General features: G+C 37.3%; 1 protein-coding gene across 1 annotated transcript in view; it reads right to left on the bottom strand.

Annotated features, from left to right (window-relative positions):
* The window catches only part of TARBP1 (TAR (HIV-1) RNA binding protein 1), a 42,247-nt gene that overhangs the window by 1,603 nt on the left and 17,423 nt on the right, over positions 1-23,221 (bottom strand). Inside the window, exons 10-28 of the mRNA XM_060753840.2 lie at positions 16,816-16,951; positions 15,999-16,098; positions 14,624-14,799; positions 13,690-13,787; positions 12,580-12,741; positions 12,069-12,247; positions 10,616-10,865; positions 10,346-10,534; positions 9,111-9,310; positions 8,840-8,911; positions 6,703-6,823; positions 6,502-6,612; positions 4,853-5,002; positions 4,503-4,589; positions 3,928-4,124; positions 2,599-2,680; positions 1,440-1,611; positions 865-1,056; positions 377-501 (exon numbers count right to left, since the gene is read on the bottom strand). Of these exons, the coding sequence (XP_060609823.2) occupies positions 377-501; positions 865-1,056; positions 1,440-1,611; positions 2,599-2,680; positions 3,928-4,124; positions 4,503-4,589; positions 4,853-5,002; positions 6,502-6,612; positions 6,703-6,823; positions 8,840-8,911; positions 9,111-9,310; positions 10,346-10,534; positions 10,616-10,865; positions 12,069-12,247; positions 12,580-12,741; positions 13,690-13,787; positions 14,624-14,799; positions 15,999-16,098; positions 16,816-16,951 (2,799 nt within the window). The remainder of the gene's footprint in view (positions 1-376; positions 502-864; positions 1,057-1,439; positions 1,612-2,598; positions 2,681-3,927; positions 4,125-4,502; positions 4,590-4,852; positions 5,003-6,501; positions 6,613-6,702; positions 6,824-8,839; positions 8,912-9,110; positions 9,311-10,345; positions 10,535-10,615; positions 10,866-12,068; positions 12,248-12,579; positions 12,742-13,689; positions 13,788-14,623; positions 14,800-15,998; positions 16,099-16,815; positions 16,952-23,221) is intronic.

Raw genomic sequence — 23,221 nt, 5'->3', positions numbered from 1 at the left:
ACAAAAAAAAGTTGGGAACAATTGCTCTAAAGGTACAGCAGTGGCAGCTGGAATGGAAGGTAGGCCTTTCATCTGCTGCTAGGCCTAAGCACAATGTTTTTCTTCAGATGTACACCTGAGAATCTTAACTATTTATTTATTTATTTATTTATTTCATATCTTGCCTTTCTCCCAATAAGGGGCACAGGGTTGGTTACAATTCGAATTCTATTGGAAAATGCTAACTTGAACTGTATTACATTTAATGCTACTTAAATAATCAAATTAAAGTATTAGAAAGCCTCACCGAAAAAGCAGACAGGTATGTTTATGGAAATTAGCAACAGATATTTGAGGTATCTATAGCAATCAATTTAATTAACATTTATTTACTCACCTCAAGAAGTGAAAGCCATTGTTCAGCAGAAACACTGAGGTACTGAAATTGTTTGTCATTTATGTAATGAATGCTGCCAACGATTAGAGCAGAGACACCAAATATTTCACATGTACGACACAAGCCTATAAATGAGCAGAACACTTTCAGTATGTTCGATCTATGACTATCTTAAAAACTAGATTATTCACAAATCCCCCAGCATGATTTACTATTGGTTAGCATCCTGTTCAGTATTTAAAAGATTGTAAGCCAAAATCTAAACACCTAAAAGGACTCTAGAGCCAATCTGATTGTGAAAATGAAATCAGGCCAACATGGGAGACTCTCAATGAATACCAGGTGCTGTATGCGAAATTTCAGAAGAAGGAACCGGGAAAACCACCCCCAAGTATACCTTCCCTAAGAAAACTCTGTGAAATGTATGAGGCTGCCATAAGTCATCAGGCGACTTGAAGGCACATACACACATATTTTAAAAATCTTACCTCCCAAATTGGTGGGTTTATCAAGGAGAGAAGCTACTACAATCAATTTACTATTTGATTTGCAAAGTTTAGAAGCCCGATCTTGAAATACAAGCTCTAGATCCAAATCTGGTGTACTGTCCTTCCAGGGAATGATTTTTTTCTGAACATCGGTCCATTCTCTTTCATTACTTGATTCGGATGAATTCAAACCTGAAAGAGATAGCTTTGTTATTTAAATATAACAAATAGTGTCCTGAAAACACTAGAATTTCTGAACTTACATTGGTTAGGACAGATGTTTTCTTTATTCTGTTTAAGAATGAGAATTTAAAAATGCAACAGATTTATTTATTTATCTGTTTATTTTATTTATGGTATTTGTTGTCCGCCTTTCTCAGCCCTGAGGCGACTCAAGGCGGCTTACAGAGTTGGCAGCAATTTGATGCCATATAGTCATAAAAATACAATTAAAACATTCAGCATGATATTATAAAACCATTGAAAAAATATATAACATTTTAGCCTGAATGTATGAAATTGAAACAGTAAAACAGTCAGCACACAACAAAGAACAAAATATAAACAGAAGTTACCTCTATCTTGCTGGCACCAGTCACTTGGCTTTAGATCAAGAAGTGCAGTGCAAGAATTGGAACATGGAAAGGTTGAGCTCAGTGGGAGGTCTGTGAACGCTTTAAACTTAGAGAGAGAGATCCACTCCTCCTCAGCAATTTCTGAAAGACGTGGCAAGGTGAAAAATATTGTCTGCAAGGAAAAACATCAACTGCTATTGAAATGTATTTGCCTAAATCTCTCTCAATTGATATTTACATGAACCTAGATCCCACTGAATTTAGTAGTAGCCAGGTGGGCCTATTTAATCTTATCTTAACTGCTTGCTCACAATACATACCTACAAGGCATAGTCTTAGTCATAATTTTTCATTCCCTGTGAAAAATATTATTTCAGCTGTGTACACTACAAAAGACTCCGTGCAGTAAATACTACTTCAACCAATGGATGTGCATTTTCTTTTTTAAAGCCAGAAGTAGAAGCAGGCTTTAAAAGCATAGGAACAGAGTTCAAGGATTTAGGAAGGAAAATTTAAGGGGATGTATAATCCTCAAATCCTCCACATAAGAATAAGATGAACTCATCTGAGAAATAATTCACAACAAACAGAATGCAGCTTTTTTAAAGTTCATAGGATACAAAATCAACTGTCAACAGTACACAGTGAATACAGCAATGTCACAATGTTTTATGTTTTGGCAGAGCATGCATGCTCCTAATTAGGCTAATTCAAAGGCAACGTACCTCAGTTTAAGCAGTGAAAATGTGGCATGGCATATGATAAGATCTGAAGAATTTCATTTTAAAGCTTTAGCTTTCTATCCATAATAGCTACAAAATAATTCCAACAAAATATTTACCTTTATAGTTTTCTTGGGATTTATTTTTATAAAACCACCACCACCATTACTACTTTCCCTTAGAGAGATCACTAAATAGGGTTATTCCATTTTTCTTTCACAGCAATCAATGTTTTGAAATAAAACAGGTTAGGCTTGAGACAGAAACTGACTCAATAAGCTTCATAACTAAGTGAAGATTTGAAGCCAGATCTCTCAGGATCAATACTTTAAAGTATAGTCCATCATCACACCTGCATGCTCAACATAACAAATAAATGGACCAATCTCAAAGCATCTTTTAAAAAACTCTGAATAATTCCTATATTATGCACATACCTCAAGACAGTAGTCCTTAAGTGGATGGAAATTGTCAAAGAAGAAGTGCTTTTGGATACGTTGCCAATTCTTTTTAGCATTCCTGCAAAGTGAAGTGTCATAAGGAAACATTTCCAAAAAATCTCTATTAGTACAAGCTGAAGTTCAATTATGATATAATATTGTGTGTGTGTGTGCGTGTGCATGGGACTGTGTCCCTCTTGTCTTGAGCAGGTCACTGACCATAATAAAGTGAACTTGAACACAAATATACACACAGAGAGACACACACACATACATACAGCAAACACACACATACACAAATAATAATATCACTCCAAGTAAGAACATTACTGTTAAAGGTATCTATAATGTATTATTAAAGGCTGAAGATCTACATATGATTTCCTGGAAATACTGTAATGTAGGTGGTCCTGACTTTGCTACTTAACAATGTAGTTTTGCACCTGTGGATCTTATCTAGTTCCTTCCTAGCTGCTCTCCAATTGACTGATAATTAAGACAAGAGGTAGAAATGTCTTAAAACATGTTTAATTTCTTCAGAAAAATGGTAGACTTTACTGCTGGTAGTTCTTAGTAGTAAATGACTTGCTGGCAAATGGATCAAGCTTCTTCCTCACCTTATTCACAGAAGTGAAGGGTTGCTTTTTCCATCATGACAGAATTTAACCAAATTTAAAAACAAGCAGCAAACAGTCAACTCCTTCATTTACAGAAAAAGAATGCACTTGGCTAAAAGAATCCCATACATTTTAGTAACTTAAACTGTAGCTACTGAGCTGAGCTTGTTTTCAAATGCTCTCTCGGGTAAGACAAAAATGGTCACAGAAATAAAGAGGCACTCTTTGAAACTATTAGATTCATCCATTAGTGGTCTAGAACACTGCCCCCACCCCAATGTCGGATGACTGCTATATTAATAACCATCAAAAAGTAATGACTATATTTTAAACCAGGGGTCCACAATCTTTTTAAACAGAGGGCCAGGTCACAGTCCCTCAAACTTTTGGAGGGCCGGATTATAATTTGAAAAAAACACGAATCAATCCCTATGCACACTGCACATATCTTTTTTGTAGTGCAAAAACAAATAAGATAATTAAAATGAAGAACTATTTTAATACATATAAAGCTTATTAGTATTTCAATGAAAAGTGTGGGCCTGCTTTTGGCTGATGAGATAGGATTGTTGTTGTTGTTGAGTGCTTTCAAGTCATTTAAGACTTAGGTTGACCCTGAGCAAAGGCCGGGTAAATGACCTTGGAGGGCCGTATCCGGCCCCCAGGCTTAGTTTGAGGACCCGTTTTAAACAAAATATGTACTACTTACCCTGATCCGTGCATGCTTTCCGCCTGATTAAGACTACATTCAATAACTGGAGCTAAAGCTTCGAAATCATTCACAAATGATACTTTGCACATTCCCCAAATTTTCTTCAGAGCGATTAAAGCATACAATCGAACACTAAAATTGTGATGGAAACACCACTGTAGGACAACAACAAGGGCTTTCTTCAAAGCTGGAGTCTAAAAGAGAGAAAAGCATCCTTTAGTCTATAATTCTTAATCTGTACAAATGAGACAAGCAATCAGATAAGTAGAATTCTGCTGATTTCTGAATATAAAGCATTTTATATACTTAACAATGGAAAAGCTAGATGCTCAATCACCAAAGAAGCAATATTAAGGTCAAAGATCAGATATACCCTTCATCCTATTGCCCAAAGCCAGTATTTTATTATAGTACAGTTTCTATTAAAATCCCCCAAACTACTTGCTTACACAAGTTAAGCTATACAACATATTTATTATTTAATAAAAGTATTTCTTATTCTGTTTAAAGAATTATATTCAACATATTGGTAACTTCTGGAGATAAGATTACACTCAAGCAGAAGAACTTGCCTTTTCAGGTGCGTTTTGGAGAATTATGTCAAAATGTGACAGCACTGCTAAAAACGTGCAAATGCTCGTTTTAAGCTGGTCTTCGCCCTGAAAAATAAACCAAGATTGGCCCATGTATGTCATTTCAATTATTTTAATTACACTTTTAATATTACATTTAGATATAATCTATGTTTCCAAAATACAGAAGCTCAAAAATTCTAATGGCACAGTCTCAGTGTCAATGTAAACTGAATGGAGGGAGGCACATTAGTTAAAGCTACTCATTCAAGCAAAGAAATCAATGCAACTTGATCACTTGCATCTTTAAAGCAACTGATATGCTTTTAAAAATCATATTAGTTACTCACATGGTTAAAGCAATCCCAGAATTTTTGAAGAAACTGGGGAAACTTGTGCAGAATCAAAATGATATTCCATTCTATTAAATATTTTACAGATGCTTGATTATTCCTATGTCCAGCTTGTAGAATCCTATCCACAATGCTTGTTAAAATGTCCTTTAAAAAACACAGGTTACAAATCAGTTGAAATCTGCAAATTGACATCAGTATGGAAACATGCATACAATACACAATCTGCTATAGATGCTATTTAATTTTGAGGTTTCTTTTTTACTAACTTGAATCAAATGAAGTATTGTAAGATCAGAAATCTAATTCTGTAGCAAAACCAGGTCTGATAAATGGCTTGTACTGGGTTTACATTTAGATAAAATAAACCTGCTGAAAATTTCACTATACTTTTTCCCCTTAACACAGGGTTTTTAGAAAATACACACTATCCTAAGCTCAAAGGATAAGGCAGATCAAAACTCCAGACATGCAAGTGGGATCTGCTACAAAATACTGTACTATATTTCTATCCTGAAAGACAAGTGTATTTCATGGTTCTAGACAACCCTACAGTGCCACTCAAGCCTCTTGAGATGAGAAGAGTTGCTAAAAGTGGGCAACACTCCAAATGCGGCCTTCTATTGTGCTGTATAGGATGGGACACTGAACAGACACAAAGTGTAATTCATGATTTCATGTTCTATATAGCAGTGGTTCTCAACCTTTTCTTCACTACAGACCCCATTTTAAATGCCTTTTGTGACAGCAGACCCCCACAACTTAACTTAAGATTTAAGGCACTGGACTACATAAAATAATTACTTCAGTTTTCTCATGAAGGTCCTTCAATTTTTGAGAGAAGGGGATATAAATTAATGTGTTTATGCACACATTCCTATTGTAATATATATTTTGATTACAATGATTCCATATGACATTACTAACACTACTAAGGTAAAGGTAAAGGTTTTCCCTTGACATTAAGTCTATTCGTGTCCGACTCTGGGGGTTGCTGCTCATCTCCATTTCTAAGTCGAAGAGCCAGTGTTGTCCGTATACACTTCCAAGGTCATGTGGCCGGCATGACTGCATGGAGCACCATTACCTTCCTGCCGGAGCGGTACCTATTACTCTACTCACATTTGCATGTTTTCAAGCTGCTAGGTTGGCAGAAGCTGGTGCTGACAGCGGAAGTTCATGGCACTCCCTGGATTTGGACCTGCGACCTTTTGGTCAACAAGTTCAGCAGCTCAGCGGTTTAACCCCCTGTGCCACCGGGGGCTCCACTACTACTACTACTACTTATATTATTTAGGATTGACAGCAAAAAAAAAAATCAATATTTCTTCAATCCTTCCTGGACACCCCCCCCCCTCCCCCCCGGTAACAGGATCGTGATTCCCAGAGGTTCTTAGACCCCAGGTTGAAAACCACTGCTATATACAATATGTGTTCCACAACTCAATAGAAGCTACTATCTCACTTTCCCAGGCCACATTTTGCTTTTGAAATGAGGGATACTCATCCTCTTGAGTTCGTTATTAGAGAGAAGAACATTATGAAAAGGGCTGTCATATATTGATGGCATTAAGTATTCCATTTTATGACACTAAATACTCAATTTTAACTTAAAAATTAACAACAAATTGTATGTAAGACAGTACCTTATGGAGTTTTGGAAATAGAACCAGCAATGTTTGCCACAATCGGTTTATAATTCTGTGTTGTAAAGAATTCACATAATAGTGACTTTTTGATTTCAACATGAATTCACCCTGCAGATAATAGAAACACTGAGGTTGAATACTTCAGGATACATAGGATTGTTTCAATTTCCATCAAAATAAGAGGACTATTGCTCTTACTTTATCAAGCAGCTTCATGACAAAGTCTTCTATGAATTCCTTGTGCAGCGTATTTGACTCATCTAGCAAGCAGAGAAATTTGATGGCACAAATTCTCACATAATGGTCATCTCTGTTCATACTGTAATACATTATAGTACTGATACATAAGAATTAGATATTACACTGCTTTTGGTCTTAAGCATTAAAGATTTAGGCTGCAATACTAACACATATACGAGAGTGAATTCAGTGGGGCTTTCATTGGATGACACATACATAAAATTGCAGAATAAGGCACTAATTATTATTATTTATTTATTTATTTATTTATTTATTTATACCCCGCCACCATCTCCCAGAAGAGACTCGGGGTAGCTCACAAAAAGCATACTATAGTGCCACAACAAACAGCATACATTTATATAAACAACATATTCATACTTATTTTGCATACTCATTTTGCAGGTACTCATTAAATGTACCTGCAAAAATGGTGTGTGTTTTAAGTGTAGATAAGAACATTACAAATTCAGCTCCCAATCTTTCACAAAGAATGTGAATATTTTACATCTGAATTCACCAACAGAGCACTTTCCTGTCTCCCAACTGGTCCTCTTCTGTACCTATATGGAAAACTAAATGGGAACTTAGGGGCGTGAGACATCCTGGTTCTAGTATAATTAGTCTACACATGCACATACACACAACTTTAGAACACGTGTGTCAATCTCAAGTCCCATGGGCTGAATCCTTTAAAGGCAATCATAAGGCCCTCAATAAAAATGACTTGACACCCTGTGCCAATTAGATGTATAGGACAATTACATGCCTTTAAATATTTCAGGAAAAGTGGGGCTGGTGGCATCTACCCTATATGCTCAAGTATAAGCCTAAACATGTTAGTAAAATTAAAAAAACTGGGTTAACTCAATGTGAGTGTTGTACCTTCACTCTTACAAAAAAGGAGCCATCAGAAAGTCAATTTTGGAAGGACCTAAAAGAAGTATCATCTCCTCTGCTCTTTCCATTATGGCACTACTTCTCGCAATTCACCATTTCAAGCTATTCCCTTGTCCATATATGCCCACAGTGGCACAAATGCCTTTTGTCTTGCAGAGGAGAGCATGCAAGGTGGGGAAAGGTGACTTTCCTCTTTTGTTCTTTTTAAAGTAAGTTTACAATAGAAGCATTATGGTACTGCACAAAACTCAAGTTCCACTTTTGTGAAAGCAAATAAATTTGGAGCCAAAAATATTTATTTAGAAAAGCACAATTTAAAGTGGAAATTAGAAAAGGAGAAAGGCCTGGTGAATTTCATACACAAGAAATTAGTTGGAAAACAATTTAAATTGAAACAAACATTGGCTGAGATATGGGAAGAGGACTTGAACAAATTAGACACTGAACGCTGGATCAATTCAATCAAAAAAATTAAATGCATTAGGGCCTGAGAAACACAAAGGAAAATGTGTTGTTTAAGAAAATATTGACCAAATGGTATAGAACCCCAATTATATTCGCTCACGTTAACTAAATCAATAAAAAAAATTATGCTGGCACAGATGTAAAGGAATTGACTCCTATATGCATATGTGGTAGGACTGGGATAAAGTACAAAAATGCTATAACAGGGTAAAGAAGGAAATCGAAGAATTAATAGGGCATAAATTATAAAATTATAAAATATGTGACAGTCAGCACCCAAGCAACTGTGGCGTTGGGCTGAAAAGACCAGAGAAATTGGGAAGTTGAATATTTAGCGGATTTTATGCTCCAAGATTACATCCATGAAAGAAGAACCAAATGTACAACAGGCTGAATCAAGAAGTAGTGGGATCTGAAATTGTTAAGATCAATAGACTAAAAGGAAAAGGAAAAATAAACAACTGCCCCAGCAATCCCAAGCAGCAATTGCACATGTAAAGCCACATAAAAAGGATAAAAGAATAATATGTATGTATATCACTGACAGGATTTAACAATGATCAAAGCTTAAATTCTATATTTCCAAATATGTAAATATAGGATTTACAAGGTAGAATACTAATGGTAATAGCAAAGTAGAATGCAATTAAATGTAGGGGAGGAATTGCAAAATAGAATGCTCTAAAGGATGCAGGTATAATTAATGTCAAGTAAGTGACAAAACACTGACCTTTCTGTAACAACATTTGCTGCACATTCATCACCCAGGTTTTCTACAAAAGCAGACACCTCCTGAATGAGTCTTGATATTAATTTGTGTATAAAAGAGAAATGAGAAAGATGGAAAATTAAAGACCTTACTACACACACTCCGATATTATTATTCATCAGTTATAGTTCAAGAATTCAGCAATGAAAATCCAGAGCAAATATTGTTCATACATGACACAAATAAGACAAATATGAGTTTTTGGGGATTATTTGTTGTTGTTGTTTTTTACCTTTGGTCACGTCTGAAAACTGTTCCAAACAGACATGCCTCTATGAGAAGCTCATTATAATTGCTGGCATTGGAAAATGCATTTTCGGCAGCATTTGTGTCACAAGAAGTAGGAAATATCCAAGAGTGACAGCAATAACTTATCAGCACATTAAAGACTCCAGTTCTTGTAGAAGACATTTCGATTATCTGAAACATGATCTGAGAGAAGAGGTGGAAAAAATAATGGACATCTAAGACAAATGTACAAGTTGCAATCCAAGATCATGTAAAAGGCTGTTCTTCCTCCCTCCTCTCTCCCACTGAAAAGCTCCTTTGGATTGTGGCTAAAGGGTTGTATCTGACAGTGTCTGTCCAGGTTCGGACCACACTGCTATGTATATATTTTCGTACCACATCAAATCACATCCACATCAATTCCAGACAGTTGGGGAATGTGGAGAACGTGAAAGGGAAAAATGGGTATTCTGGTTGCATGAGTGAGGATCTGTGATAGTTTTTGCACCTTTAAAAACTAATCAGTAAGCGGTCCTTCAGCAGACACATTGTGAGTGTTCTACAAAAACAGATCACATAAATACTTCATTTGCTGCATACTATCACTGTGCAAGATTTCCCTTCTGTATTCTCTCAGGTATTATTTTTTTAAAACCTTGAATTTCATTCATTTGGACATATTTATTGTTTAATTTATTATATCCTGCCTTTCTTCCAATATGGGCCTAATTATCTTGGCTTCAAGTAAGTGAAATATAATTCTTTACTAATTGTGACAAGTTCAGTTTTTAGCCAAAGCTGCCCAAAAAAACAATATAGGATCTAGAAGCTTAGGAGTCATTTCCATGCAAAGGTTTATTATTACTATGAAAAAAAAATCAGGTATTTTTTTCAGAGGTTGAGAGGAGAAATAAGGGAACTCCTTTCCCATACACTTTTTCCATGAAGGCAAGTCACAATTAAACCACAAGCTATTTAATCAAGCATCAGTTTTCATCTGTTTTCCAGCTTCAGAATAAATCATGATACTAAACTAATTTTCAAATATTGCTTAATAGGCTGATTTGATTTGAAGCTATTATCATAATTCCTGATATAATCACATTTCAGAGTGAAGGAAATAAATTACATGTAAGGGAAAGAAATAGTACATCTAAACTAAGCCACAATCCTCTGTATGTTGTCAAGAAAAACAAAAACAAAAAAACAAAGACACAATAGAAGTTTTAATTTTGTTACCTCTTTTATCTTTAAATATGCTTGGCTCGCATTCTTTGCAGCAACAGCAAGAACTTGTGGATCAAACACAAACTGAACGAAAGCTTTTAAATTAGGCCAAAATATCAACTGTGTGTTGCTAAGAGAAAATATTATTTTCCATGCTAAATCAAAAGCCTGTATGCACACAGATTCTGATGATTCCAGGAGCTAAAGACAGGAAAAAAAGAAAAATAGATTTTAAAAAACGAAAGCCACATTATAAAATCATACAAGATTTACACTATTTACCTTGGGAACTAGTATTTTCATGCAATGAAATACAGGTAGAACATGATCAGAAGGAAGAACTGTCATTGCTTCCAGTGCAGACTGTAATATTTGTAAACACTTTTCATCACTGTGCAAAAATTGTTCCATATTCAGTTCCTTAGAAAAGCTTTGATTATTCAGAACAAAATTAAGACAAGCCCATTGATCATGTATAAATCGTGCAACTATTTTCCCCCATCCTTGATTAGGTGCAGGCTCTTCTGGAGAACTGTAAAAGTAAAAAAATTATTTTAGTCCACTGAAAATAATTTTTGACAGAAACATTAAGAAGACTAAAAATATGCTAAAGGAAAAGTAGACTAAATTCAGTATCTTATTACAGATAAGACCCATGAACAGCACATCATCTACAGCACAAGCCAACAGACATTTACTGGAAGTAAAATTCCAAATAAGTGTCTTTTTGAGCACAGGATTACCAGTAGCTAAATCCTAACTGAAGTCCTTACCTACTAGGAACACATCAGGAACTGGAAAGTCAGAAAGATAAAGAAGTGTCTATGTTAATCTGCATTTTAAAAGATTAAGGTAATAATTAATTAATTTATTTATTTATTTGGTACACTTATATACCGCCAATATCTCAGCCTGTACGGCGACTCATTGCGGTTTACAGCGTATTTAAAACTACAATATCACAATTTAGGTATAAAGTTAAAATATAAAAATACATATTAAAAGTACATACATATACATACATAGTATTGGGCCACCAATACAGGCCAGAACATCTCATGATTAAAATCACAATCCAATTCGTCGTCCGAGATTGCTAATCCATGATCAAAACATCGTCAAGTCAAGTTAACCAAAGACTTGCTGGAACATCCAAGTTTTCAATTTTTTCCGAAATGCCATTAGCGAGGTGGCTGATCTTATTTCAGTAGGGAGGGCATTCCAAAGCCGGGGGGCCACCACAGAAAAGGCCCTATCTCTCGTACCCACGAGCCGCACCTGTGAAGCAGGTGGGATAGAGAGAAGGGCCTCTCCTGAAGATCTTAGGGTCCTGGTGGGCTGATAGGGCGAGATACGTTCGGATAGGTATGCACGGCCAGAACCGTTTAGGGCTTTAAAGGTCAAAACCAGCACTTTGAATTGGGCTCGGTAGCTAATCGGCAGCCAGTGGAGCTGGTACAGCAGAGGAGTTGTATGCTCCCTGCGTCCTGCTCCTGTTAATACCATGGCTGCCGCCCGTTGGACTAGTTGGAGCTTCCGGGCCGTCTTCAAAGGCAACCCCACGTAGAGAGCGTTGCAGTAGTCAAGGCGGGATGTAACCAGAGCGTGGACTACCGTGGCCAAGTCAGACTTCCCAAGGTACGGTCGCAGTTTAAGACAGCAGGTTAAAAAGTTAGAATATTGGAATGTTTAAATACATTAAATCTTTGTTGACCAAAGATGTGAAAATATATACCTGCTTTTTTCCATACAGGAAGGTTTCTTTAAGTCAAGTTGTATACAGGAAATGGCTGTTTTTAGGGCATTAACAGATGGTAGAAATTGAAGATCTGGCTTCTGATCAATAATTTCGCAAACTTTGCTTAGTGATGCAATGCTCACTGCTTTCTGAATCTGTTTTCCAAGTTTTATGTCCTAAAATTGAAGATATATAAATAATTTCAACCTTGTAGAGTATCCTCAAATGATTAGAAAAACAATTAGAAAGTATATCAATAAAATCATATAAGCTGAACATCCACGCACCCAAAATTAGAATTAGTAAACGAATCTGAAACAATGATGACATTTATTTGGTTCTCTCCATTATATAGAAGAATGCCAGGTTATTAACAAAGGAAAACTGCATTTATTCCAGTGTTACATAAACATTTCAAAAGTAGTATACATTACACAAAGCAATTATTTCTATGGTGCATAAAGGTTATTTGAGCATGCACTTCATGCACTAGGACTTTCATAATTACCTTTTCATCGGACATCTCCTGCAGATTGCAGAGTGAGGCATTTATCAGAGAGGAGATAAAGCTGCAGACAAAAGGTCCTTTCCTCCAGCCATTGACTGAAGAGAAGCTTGCTATCTCCAGCAACACTCCTAGATATAAATCACAGCGTTGCAGGTCTGAAATCTGAAAAGGAAGGTACAAAAGCGAAATATTTATGAAACTATTATAACCAGAATCTAACAACACACACACACAACCCTCACTTTATGCATGACTCCCCATGGACTCCATTAACAGCCTGCATCCATGTCACATCAAAATGATTTCTGACAACCCTCCACTTCAAACATAACATGGACACCTTTTAGGATAAACCACATTTAAGGCTTATCTACAATGGCCCCAAACTCTGAAATGGACCAGAAGTCAAACCTGAATAAACAAATCACCCAATGGGATGGAGACAGTGTAGCTGTACCAGGGGCCAGTCTGGAGTATTGCTACTCAGGACTGGCATCACATTTTAAGGTATGTATAGATGAGCCCCGAGTCATTAAAAATATCTCTGCACTTCACTGGAGTTCTGAATGTTCTCTTCTGCAGAAATCCTCATAGATTACTAACAAAGATCTGGTGCTTTCCCCCACTCCTTTTATTTTGGTAGACCAACACAGATGCTCTGACAAAACATGCCTAAGTGATCTGGGGATAAAATATATGCACGACTCTCCAGTATTACAACTCTTCATTCCCTCCATTCCCTGGTGGCGCAATGGGTTAAACCCTTGTGCTGGCAGGACTGGAGACCAATAGGTCGGATGTTTGAGCATGGGGAGAGCATGGGGAGCTGAATCCCTCTGTCAGATCCAGCTCCCCATGCGGGGACATGAAAGAAGCCTCCCACAAGGATGGTAAAACATCAAAACACCGAGGAGTCCCCTGGGCAATGTCCTTGCAGATGGCCAATTCTCTCACACCAAAAGTGACTTGGTTTCTCAAGTTGCTCCTGACATTTAAAAAAATCCCTCCATTTTCAACTCAGTACTGCAAGCTCCTATTTTTAGGCTGCCACACATTAACTCAAAGTTCTGCATAGCTTTTCAATAGCTTTTGTCTGAAGTGAATACTCACTGTGTTTAATTCATGAGCAGTAAGTCTTCTGAGAAAAAAATGCAGAATACTTTCTGTGGCAGACATAAATGTTGTTTGAAGAAATGTTGTTATCCCATCTGTGCAAAAATACATTGTATTAAAATACCAGAAGGGCATATTGCTCCCAAAGCTACAAAACGCAAACCACACTGAATGTAATGAACAATAGTAAGCATAGTTAAAAAAACTGTATTTCTTCAATTGTAAGATGTCATCAAGTGTAAGACACCCTAATTTCAGTATACCACCATCAACAAAACAGTAAGATACACCTGTAATACAAAGACACACATCATTTTTAGAGATGTTTATATAGGAAAAACTGTTTCTTAGAACTGAAAAAATAAAGTATATATCTGGCAGATTATACAAAACTAAGTCCAGAACATATTTGATGGAATCCAAAGGTTGATTCTCGATTGATTTCCCCCACCCTTGCCAAACCCCCAGCAATTCTCCCTTGGAGCAGATTTGGAAAGATTGTTTTGCAAATCAGACTGATACTAGCCTTCCATCAGCGCAAGCAGGATTTCATCCAAACTCTCTAATAGTGTACTTTTAAATTAATAGTGAAATATGATTTCTGTAGTCCCAACATCTAACACCTCTAGCAGCTTTGGGGTCTACTGTCAAAATAGAAAGACTGATTTTTTTAAATCATCCTGATTGTAAAGAGAAATATTCATATTTACTTGCCCATATTCCAAAGCTCTCTAAATGTCTGCTTGCTAAAGACTGTTTAATGTCTTACTGGAATCTTTTGCCACCTTATGACTTGAGCATGAATTACTGTTACCATATCAATTGTTACAATTAGCTGCATTATTCAGTTGCCCACTGCTCTGTTCTACCAGTGAGAGGAGTAAAATTGCAGAAAGAAATTTTGAACATGCAGAATGAAAGTACTACTAACCAATTTGTAGAGTGGATTGTTTTCTTGAACAAGTCTGTAGCAATTTCAATAGCAACTGTAAGCTTTTATCGGATTTTTGTGTTGAAATATACGGATTAGTGCCAAGTTTGAGCAAGACATCTAGTAGTGGATTTAGAAGGGACTTCAACTCAACCCATTCTGTTCTGACATTGCCCCTAATACAAAATAGATGTTAAAAGCAGAGACATTAAAATCTTGATTTCTGGGTTCATTAAAATTAGTATGGAGGATACACATTTGTACCTTCCATATAGTATGAAGCAGAAGGCATTCCCAAGTTTACAACAGAAATTTTGGGAGGGGAAGCAAAATGTGTATCTGTTAAAGCAAAAGCAACCCAGAGGCACCATTAAAATTGTTTATTTCATCTACAAGAATTTTTCTCAACACGTTATACTCTTCAGATATTTTCAAGTCCCATCAGCACCAGTCTATATGGTCAAAAATATTCTCATCTCCCAGCATATATTTGACTGCATGTTGGATGTAGTTGTTGTGTTATAAAACGTACTTGCGAAATGATTTACTTTATACCCCCCCCCCCCACACACACACACACTGATGAAAAATGCAAAATGCCAATGATTCTTAGAGCATTCAAATCTATATACCTGCATATAAGTCTGTTTGTAAATTGTGCCACTCCAAAGCTAAGAACCAGCTTATTTACATACTGATTTTATAAAAATGATACAATAAGAATCTGGGGAAATAATGTAGGATTCTTTGTTATTTGCAACATTTGCCTGATGTCATTGAGCTCTAACTGTTCTATATACTTTATACACATGGATAATACAGAAAGTCTGTTCATGTGGTTTGTGGACTGAATCCTGTAACGAATTCAACAGAAATAAAAGTATCTTAAGCACATTCATACAAACATACCCATTTATGACTAAAGAACCAAGGATTGTGGCTGGATGCATTCCCTGCTACCCAGGAAAAGCATTGTGACAAGGGAGAAATCAATCTGGCCCATTACACTGATAAGAGAAGCAACAGCTGAAAGGAGCCTTTGTCCTTGAAGGAAAAACACCATTAAGAACTCCAGAATGATAAACTATCACTTAAGTTTGCTTTACACCTCCTCCAACCCAATCCTTTTCCCTCTATTGTGTCTCTTAGGCTGCAAGATTAAAGGCAGAAGCACATTATTACAATGCATTATTAGAGGAAGCAGACAGTCTACAAAAGCTGGTGATTCATTGGCTCAATAGGTTGTTAAGGTGCTGTAACATTGGATCGTCTGGGTTAATATGGCTGTGTCTTTGAATTCTATGGCTTTAGTAGTGAGCATCTGAAAGTCTCTTTGGTTGAAGAGTGGAGTAAACTGTTTTTGAATTATATTTACCTGTATTCATTCTTCATATCTTCCACATCTGCAGCCAGAAGAATCATTATAGCAATAAGTTTTGCATCAGACCAGTCTGGCAGAAGGCAATTTTCTGTTACTAAAAAAAAAAAAAGACTAGTTGTTAAAAGCAAATTTGCATGGTTATGTTTGAATACATGTGATTAAGATACACCATTTCATAATACATTTTGTTATTTCATCACCAATTCGACTGGGGCTCAGTTATTCATCTCAACTATTCACCCTACAAGTTATGTGCTATATTTTAAATACATTAAAATCCTTTAAGCTCCACATGGGAGTATTTTGAGAAAAATCAAAATCATTTCTATATTTGATTGAATGAAGGGTTTTAAAAACCTTGGCAATTGCAAAATTGGTTTTGCTAGTCGAAGAGTTAAAAACAACTGTAATCCCATGGGATGAATGCAACTGAGATAAAACATATTTATCATCCTTGTGAGAGGCTTCTCTCGTGTGTCTGCACGGGGAGCTGGAGCTGACAGAGGGAGCTCAACCTGCTCTTCCCGGATTCGAACTGCTGACCTGTTGGTTAGCAGTCCTGTTGGCACAAGGATTTCACCCACTGCGCCACCGGGGGCTCCTTACTTCAAAGTAAGTTTCATACATAAAAGTATTCCCAAAACATCACTCCAATACAGTATCACTCAGTCAAAGAGACTCACAAACACTTTTCATGCAGTGCTTAAATAACTTAATTTTGAAAAATGGGAAAACAACTATTTTATGAATATATTTCCTGCTTTAACAGACATCATTAGTTACAACATAATAATACTTATGTATTACTTACAACCGGCCACAGGTGTTTTAAGGTAATCTTCCAAAAGAAATTGCACATAAACACTCAATCTGGTTTTGTCTGGAGGCAGACTACAGTTTAAAGGCTTTCGAAAATGCATGTCATTTACACACAACCAATTGCAAAGCTAAAGGGGAAAAAAATGAATGTTTCAATCCATCACCATACTGTTTTATTTTAGAAAACAGAGACAGCTATATTTATCAAATTACAAGTAAAGAACATTTCATATTACAATAAAATCTTCTGAATCAAATATTCAGCAATTCTTTCAGATATGCACTAAGATTTGACTTGGCAGTACACAGCTCAAAACCAAGTGCATTACTATGATGTTATTAATATTATTAATTATAAATATTTCAACTCATCCTTTCTTCTAGGACATTAGGAAAGGATGCAAGAGACATGAAAACCAAAACATGAGCTAGTACAATTCTACTAACACAATATAGTTTGATTCTGTGACCAATATTGTGATAAATTAGCTGTATTAGCATGTGTGTTGACTCTGAAAATGGTACAGATATTTTAGTAAGTACAATATAAAACCTCTACAAGAAAGCTTTCCAAAGTGTGTCACGCTACATTGGTGTGCCATCTGAAGTGTTTAAGTGTGTCAAACGAATGTGACAAGAAACCTCTGAGTGTGTGAAATAAGTAATAAATCATGTGCATTTTAAAAATATAAATGACAGATTTTCATAAAATATGTTGTGAACTCAAACATTTTGTTATTGCAGTTTAATGTGCCCGTATTTCTTATAAGGGATTGGTTCAACCTCCTATTTTGTGTCGAAAAATTGCAAAAATAAGCGAGGGCAAGAGCCCCATGTGGCGATGAGGAAGAGGAAGGTAAGGAGGGCGAGGAGGGAAGGTGAGGGGGCACCCCTACATCGTAGAATTTCACTTATCGTGGGCGGTCCACCCGCAATAAGTGAGGGACCATTGTAGTTTCCCTTAAAACTCTAAATGGCTTATGACCCACATGCATCAAGTTTTTTTTTTTCCTAAAGGGACTCCTCTGTTGTGAATCCCCAATGAAGAAACACGCTCATGAAAAGTGGGGATCCAATTACTACAATATTTTCCCTTTGAGCACCTGACACAAAGGCAAAATATACAGTGTGACTGGAAGCATTACTACTCTACCTATTCTGCTACACAGATTTAACTGTACTGCATTTTTATTTTTTGTATACTGTCCTTAAATCTAGTATAATGAAGGAAGGTATATATTTTAATTAAGCAGTTAGTTGAAACAAAGCTTCTAAAAGATAATATGGACACTGATCAAAGAGACAATGACCATGTCCTTGTTCAAGATAATAAAAAAAAAGGTGTGTGTGTGTGTGTGTAATATTTTTTTTTTTTTAATAAATTTTATTAAATTTTCAGGTTGTTACAAAAAGTCACTTGTAAGTATAAAAGGTAAGTAGGAAAAAGAGGAAGGGGGGAAAGAGAAGTAGAAGAATTAAGAACAAAGTACGATACAATACAATGTACAATACAATATTACAATACAATACAATATTATAAAAGCTTCTAAAGGGGGGGAGGGAGAAGGGGAAGGATAGGAGGGTGGAGTACGGGGGTGGGAAGAGAGGGGGGGAAGGAAGAGATGATTGGACAAGCAGGCGAGGGCGGGGGGGGGGGTTCAGGGGGTGTGGGGGAGGGGATGACTTCCGACTCCATCTACACCGCGTTTTCCGGATCTCTTCTTTTTTATACACTGTTGTCTGTAGTCAGTCCCTTTTGTCTCTTTTGTATTCCTGATTGCATTTCTTCTCTCAGGCCCTCGTGAGTTCTAATCCATTCCTAGGTATTTATCAAGTGGGAGCCAGTCCGTCCTCTTTAGAGGGCGGCCATTTGCATCTCTCAGGGCATATGTTAATCTGTCCATATCTCTTATCTCCAGAACTTTTTCCCACCATTCCTGTTCTGTGGGGATCTCCTTCGATTTCCACTTCCTGGCAAAGACTATTCTTGCCGCGGTTGTGAGAAAGGTAAGTAGGATATCTTCGTTGACTCCCAGATTCCATTCTTCCTTAAATAAACTCAGGAGATAACATTCCGCTTTTTCTCTAATCTTGATATTGAGTATTTTTTCACAGATTCCATTTATTTTCTTCCAGAATTTCTGGGAAACAGGGCATGACCACCATTGGTGGAAGAAGGTGCCGACTTGTTCTTCACATTTCCAGCATTTGTTGTTCGCTGTTTTGAACATCTTGCCCACTTTTTGGGGAGTCATGTACCAGCGATGGAACATTTTGTACCAATTCTCCTTTAATACGATAGCGTATGTGTACTTGATCTTCTTCGTCCAGAGCTGTTCCCATTCCTGGAGACTTATCGTCCTTCCAAAGTTCCTGGCCCATTTGACCATGCAGTCTTTGACTTTTTCCTGTTCTGTTGTCCATTCTAGGAGTAGGTTATAAATGGATGTGGTGGTCTTCTTTTCTTTTCTTAAAACTTTTTCCCAGAACGGGTCCTTTTCCATAAAGCCTATTTTTTGGTCTCTGTTGTAGTGGTCTCTAAGCTGATGGTAGTGAAGCCAGGAAAATGAGTTAAATTCCTTGCTTAGATCTTCTTTCGTTCTCAGCTGTAGTAGGCCCTCCTTCTTGGTGATTGCGGCTCTATAAGTGGGCCATTTCCTCCAGCCGAGCAATCTCCTTTGTTCGCCCTCTAAGGGCGAGAACCACATGGGAATTTTCCCCAGATACAGGGTTTTTTTGTATTTTTCCCATATCTTCAGCAGGGGCCTCCTGATGGCATGATTGTTAAAAGATTTTTCTTTTTTTCTTTGGTCTAGCCATAGGTAGGCATGCCAGCCTTTTCTCAAATTGAATCCCTCTAGGGCTAGTATCTTCTCTTTTTCAAGCATAATCCAGTCTTTGATCCAGGATATGCCACACGCATCATGGTACAAATTTAAGTCGGGTAACCCAAGACCCCCTCTTTTTGTTGCGTCAATCATATGAAGGTGTTTGATCCTGGGTTTCTTCCCCTTCCAAATAAATGATCTAATCGTTTTATTCCATTCATTGAATGGGGTCTTACTTTGAATTATCGGTAGGTTTTGGAACAGGAAAAGAAACCTGGGCAAAATATTCATTTTGATGACGCTGATTCTACCTAGCAAGGAGATGTTGATGTTGGACCAGTTCTTCAGGTCCTTTTTCATTTTGTCCCAGGCTGGAACATAATTGTTTTTGAAGAGTTGTCTATTGTTTGCCGAGATGTAAATGCCTAGATACTTTAGTTTTGTGACTATTGTCATTCCTGTAGTTTTCTTAAGCTCTTCTTGGTTCTTCTTGTTTATGTTTTTCGTCAAGATTTTTGTTTTTTCTCTGTTGATCTTGAAGCCCGCCAGTTTACCGAACCTCTCTATCTTTGATATCCACGTTTGGGCATGTTTCCTTGGATCTTCTATTACGCAGATCAAGTCGTCTGCGAAGGCTCTAAACCTTAGAGCCTTTTTGCCTACACTCAAGTGGGGCAGGGATTTGTCTATTCTCAGATTCCTAAGCAGGATTTCCAGGGTTAGATTAAAGATAAGGGGGGAGAGAGGGCAACCCTGTCTAGTCCCCTTCCTTATTGTTATATGGTTGGACGGACAGTCATTAATCCAAAGCCTAGCTTCCTGCGTGTTGTATATAGCTTCGATCGCATTAGTGAATCCATATCCAAAATCCATTTCCCTCAGAATCGCTTGAAAGAACTCCCAGCGTACGTTGTCGAACGCCTTCTCGGCGTCGACCGCCATGAAGGCTACTTCCCTCTGGTGGTGGAAATCGTAATACTCAATTAGGTCGATGATGTTCCTTATATTTTCCTTCATTTGTCTTCCTGGAAGGAAGCCCGATTGTTCCTCTCCTACCCAATTGTTTAGAAAGGTCTTCAGTCTCTCGCTGAGAATTGACGTAAATATCTTATAATCTTGATTAAGTAAAGATATGGGTCTGTAGTTCTTCACTTCCGTTGGATCGGTATTCTCCTTTGGTATTACTATGATTGTCGCGGCTTTCCAGGAATCCGGGATCACCTTGTCCGTCATGGCCAAATTCATGACTTTCTTCAGGTAAGGGGTAATTTCGTTGCACATTGACTTATAGAAAGCGGCCGTAAAGCCGTCCGGGCCAGGTGCCTTTGATGATTTTAGTCTTTTTATCGCTTTCTTGATTTCGTCTTCTGATATTTCGTTGTTCAGTAGCGTTCTTTCCTGATCTGATAGCCTCTCCAGCTTCTGGTCACTCAAATATGACGTAATCTCATCCATGCTCACTCTATCTTCGCTGTAAAGATTATTATAGTAGTCGTAGAACTCTCTAATTATATCTGGATCCGATGTGGCTTCGCCCTTTTTGGTTTTAATTCTCACAACGTAGTTCTCTTGTTTTTTCCTTCTGATCTTCCGGGCGAGCCATCTCCCTGGTTTGTTTGCTTGGAGGAATTCCTTCTGTCTGATCGACCGTAGTTGTTTTGCCAGGTCTTCTGTTTCTAGTGAGAATTTCTGTTTCTTTAGTTGGTCTAGTTCTTTTCTTGCTTTTTTGTTTTCCACATTTTTTTTGAGTTGGTGTTCAGCTTTTTCTATCGCCCTGTTGATCTCTTCGAGTTTCTGGGTTTTTACTTTGTTTATATTTCTCTTCTGTTTAATGAGGTGGCCCCTCATGACGGCCTTACAGGCTTCCCACAGGGTTATAGAATTAGTGTCTTGCAGATCATTTAGTTCGAAGTATTCTTTTAGCAGTTTTTTATTTGTATCTATGTCTTTCTCTTCTTTAAGTAGGTTGTCGTCTAAACGCCATCTGAAGGTTTTTTCCCTCTGATTAAGAGTAAATTCCAGGGCGCAGTGATCAGATAGGTCTCTAGGAAGAATTTTAATTCTAGAGAGCTGTGGATTGATTGCTTTTGAGGCCCAAACCATATCTATTCTGGACCATCTATTATGCCTTCCAGAATAGAATGTGTAGTCCCTCTCTTCTATGTTTTGGGTTCTCCAGGCATCCACTAGGTCCCACTCTTCTTTAAGATGTAAGAATTTTAATGGGAGCGAGTTGCATTTATCCCCCTTGGTGTCTTTAACCGCTTTGCTTTTATCCCAGGCATTGTTGACCACTCCGTTGAAGTCACCTAGCAGGATCAAATGATCATGCTGTGATTCTTGGAGTTGCTCGTTCAAATTCTTTAAAAATTTTGTTTTTGGGCCGTTCGGGGCGTATAGATTGCAAACTAAGATATTTTTATTTCCCTGCTTTATTTTTATGCCGACAACCCTACCGTCTGAATCCCGAAAAGCTAGTTCTGGGGCTAGTCTCTCTCTTGCGTAGATTATTACTCCCCTTTTTTTTTCCCCTGCTAATGAGTGAAACTCTTTACCTAGTTCCCTGTTTACTAGGTGTACTGAATGTTTCTGTGCCGTATGGGTCTCCTGTAGGGCTACCAGATCGTATTTCCCTTTCTTAATTTTATTAAACAGTTTCTTCCTTTTAACAGGCGAATTGAGACCGTTTACATTGTTACAAAATATCTTTATTTCTTTCATACATTCAATCATTTTTTCCATTTTGATCCTCATGGCTCAGTCCTGAGTCGCCAAATCCGTTTCCACTGTCCGTCTGCCTGGTTTTAAATTCTTTTGCCTTGGGTCCGTGTTGTCTATCGTTGTCTGGTGAGCTTAGAGGTCGTTTTATCTGTCTGCCCCCAATCAGTCTATGGTCGCTAGCTGTCCTTCCTTGGTCGCTCATCAGGGTTCTATAGAAGTCGGAGGCTTTCTCCTCGCTTGTCAACCAAAACTTTTGTTCTTTGTAAGACACCATCAATCCCTCTGGTTTTTCCCATCTAAACCTAATGTTTGCTTTCCTTAATTCATCCACTAAGAAGAAGTATTTCTTTCTTTTGATTATCGTTGATTGAGGAACTTCTTTCATAATGGTCACTTTGTTGTCCTTGTAGTAAGGGGGCGTATTGCTGTTGATCTTCAATATTTCATCTCGAGTCCTCTTCTTTGTAAACTGGACTATTGTGTCTTTAGGTGTTTTATTTTTTTTTGAGTAATTCGTTGCGATTCGGTAGGTTCTATCGATCTCCAGATCTACCTCCTTCTGGTCTTTATTAAGCATGGCCGCAGTCATAGTGACGATTATTTGCCTCAGATCTTCATTGGGTTCTTCTGTGATGTTCCTGAATCTTAATTGTGATTCTAGTTCTTTCATCTCCATTCTTTCCTGCAGTTCCTTAGTCTTTGTAATTTCCAATTCCAGTTTACTGATTTTCTCATCTAATTGTTTGTGGGCTTTCTCAGCTTTTCCCTTATCTTCTTTGATCTTTTTTATATCCGAGGCCATGTTGTTCATCTCATCTTTTATCAGGGAGACTTCAGAGGTGAGGTCCT

Source organism: Anolis sagrei, chromosome 1, assembly GCF_037176765.1.
Source record: "Anolis sagrei isolate rAnoSag1 chromosome 1, rAnoSag1.mat, whole genome shotgun sequence".
NCBI lineage: Eukaryota > Metazoa > Chordata > Lepidosauria > Squamata > Dactyloidae > Anolis > Anolis sagrei.
The sequence above is the reverse complement of the archived record's forward strand: the minus strand, read 5'-3'. Positions and strand labels throughout refer to the sequence as shown.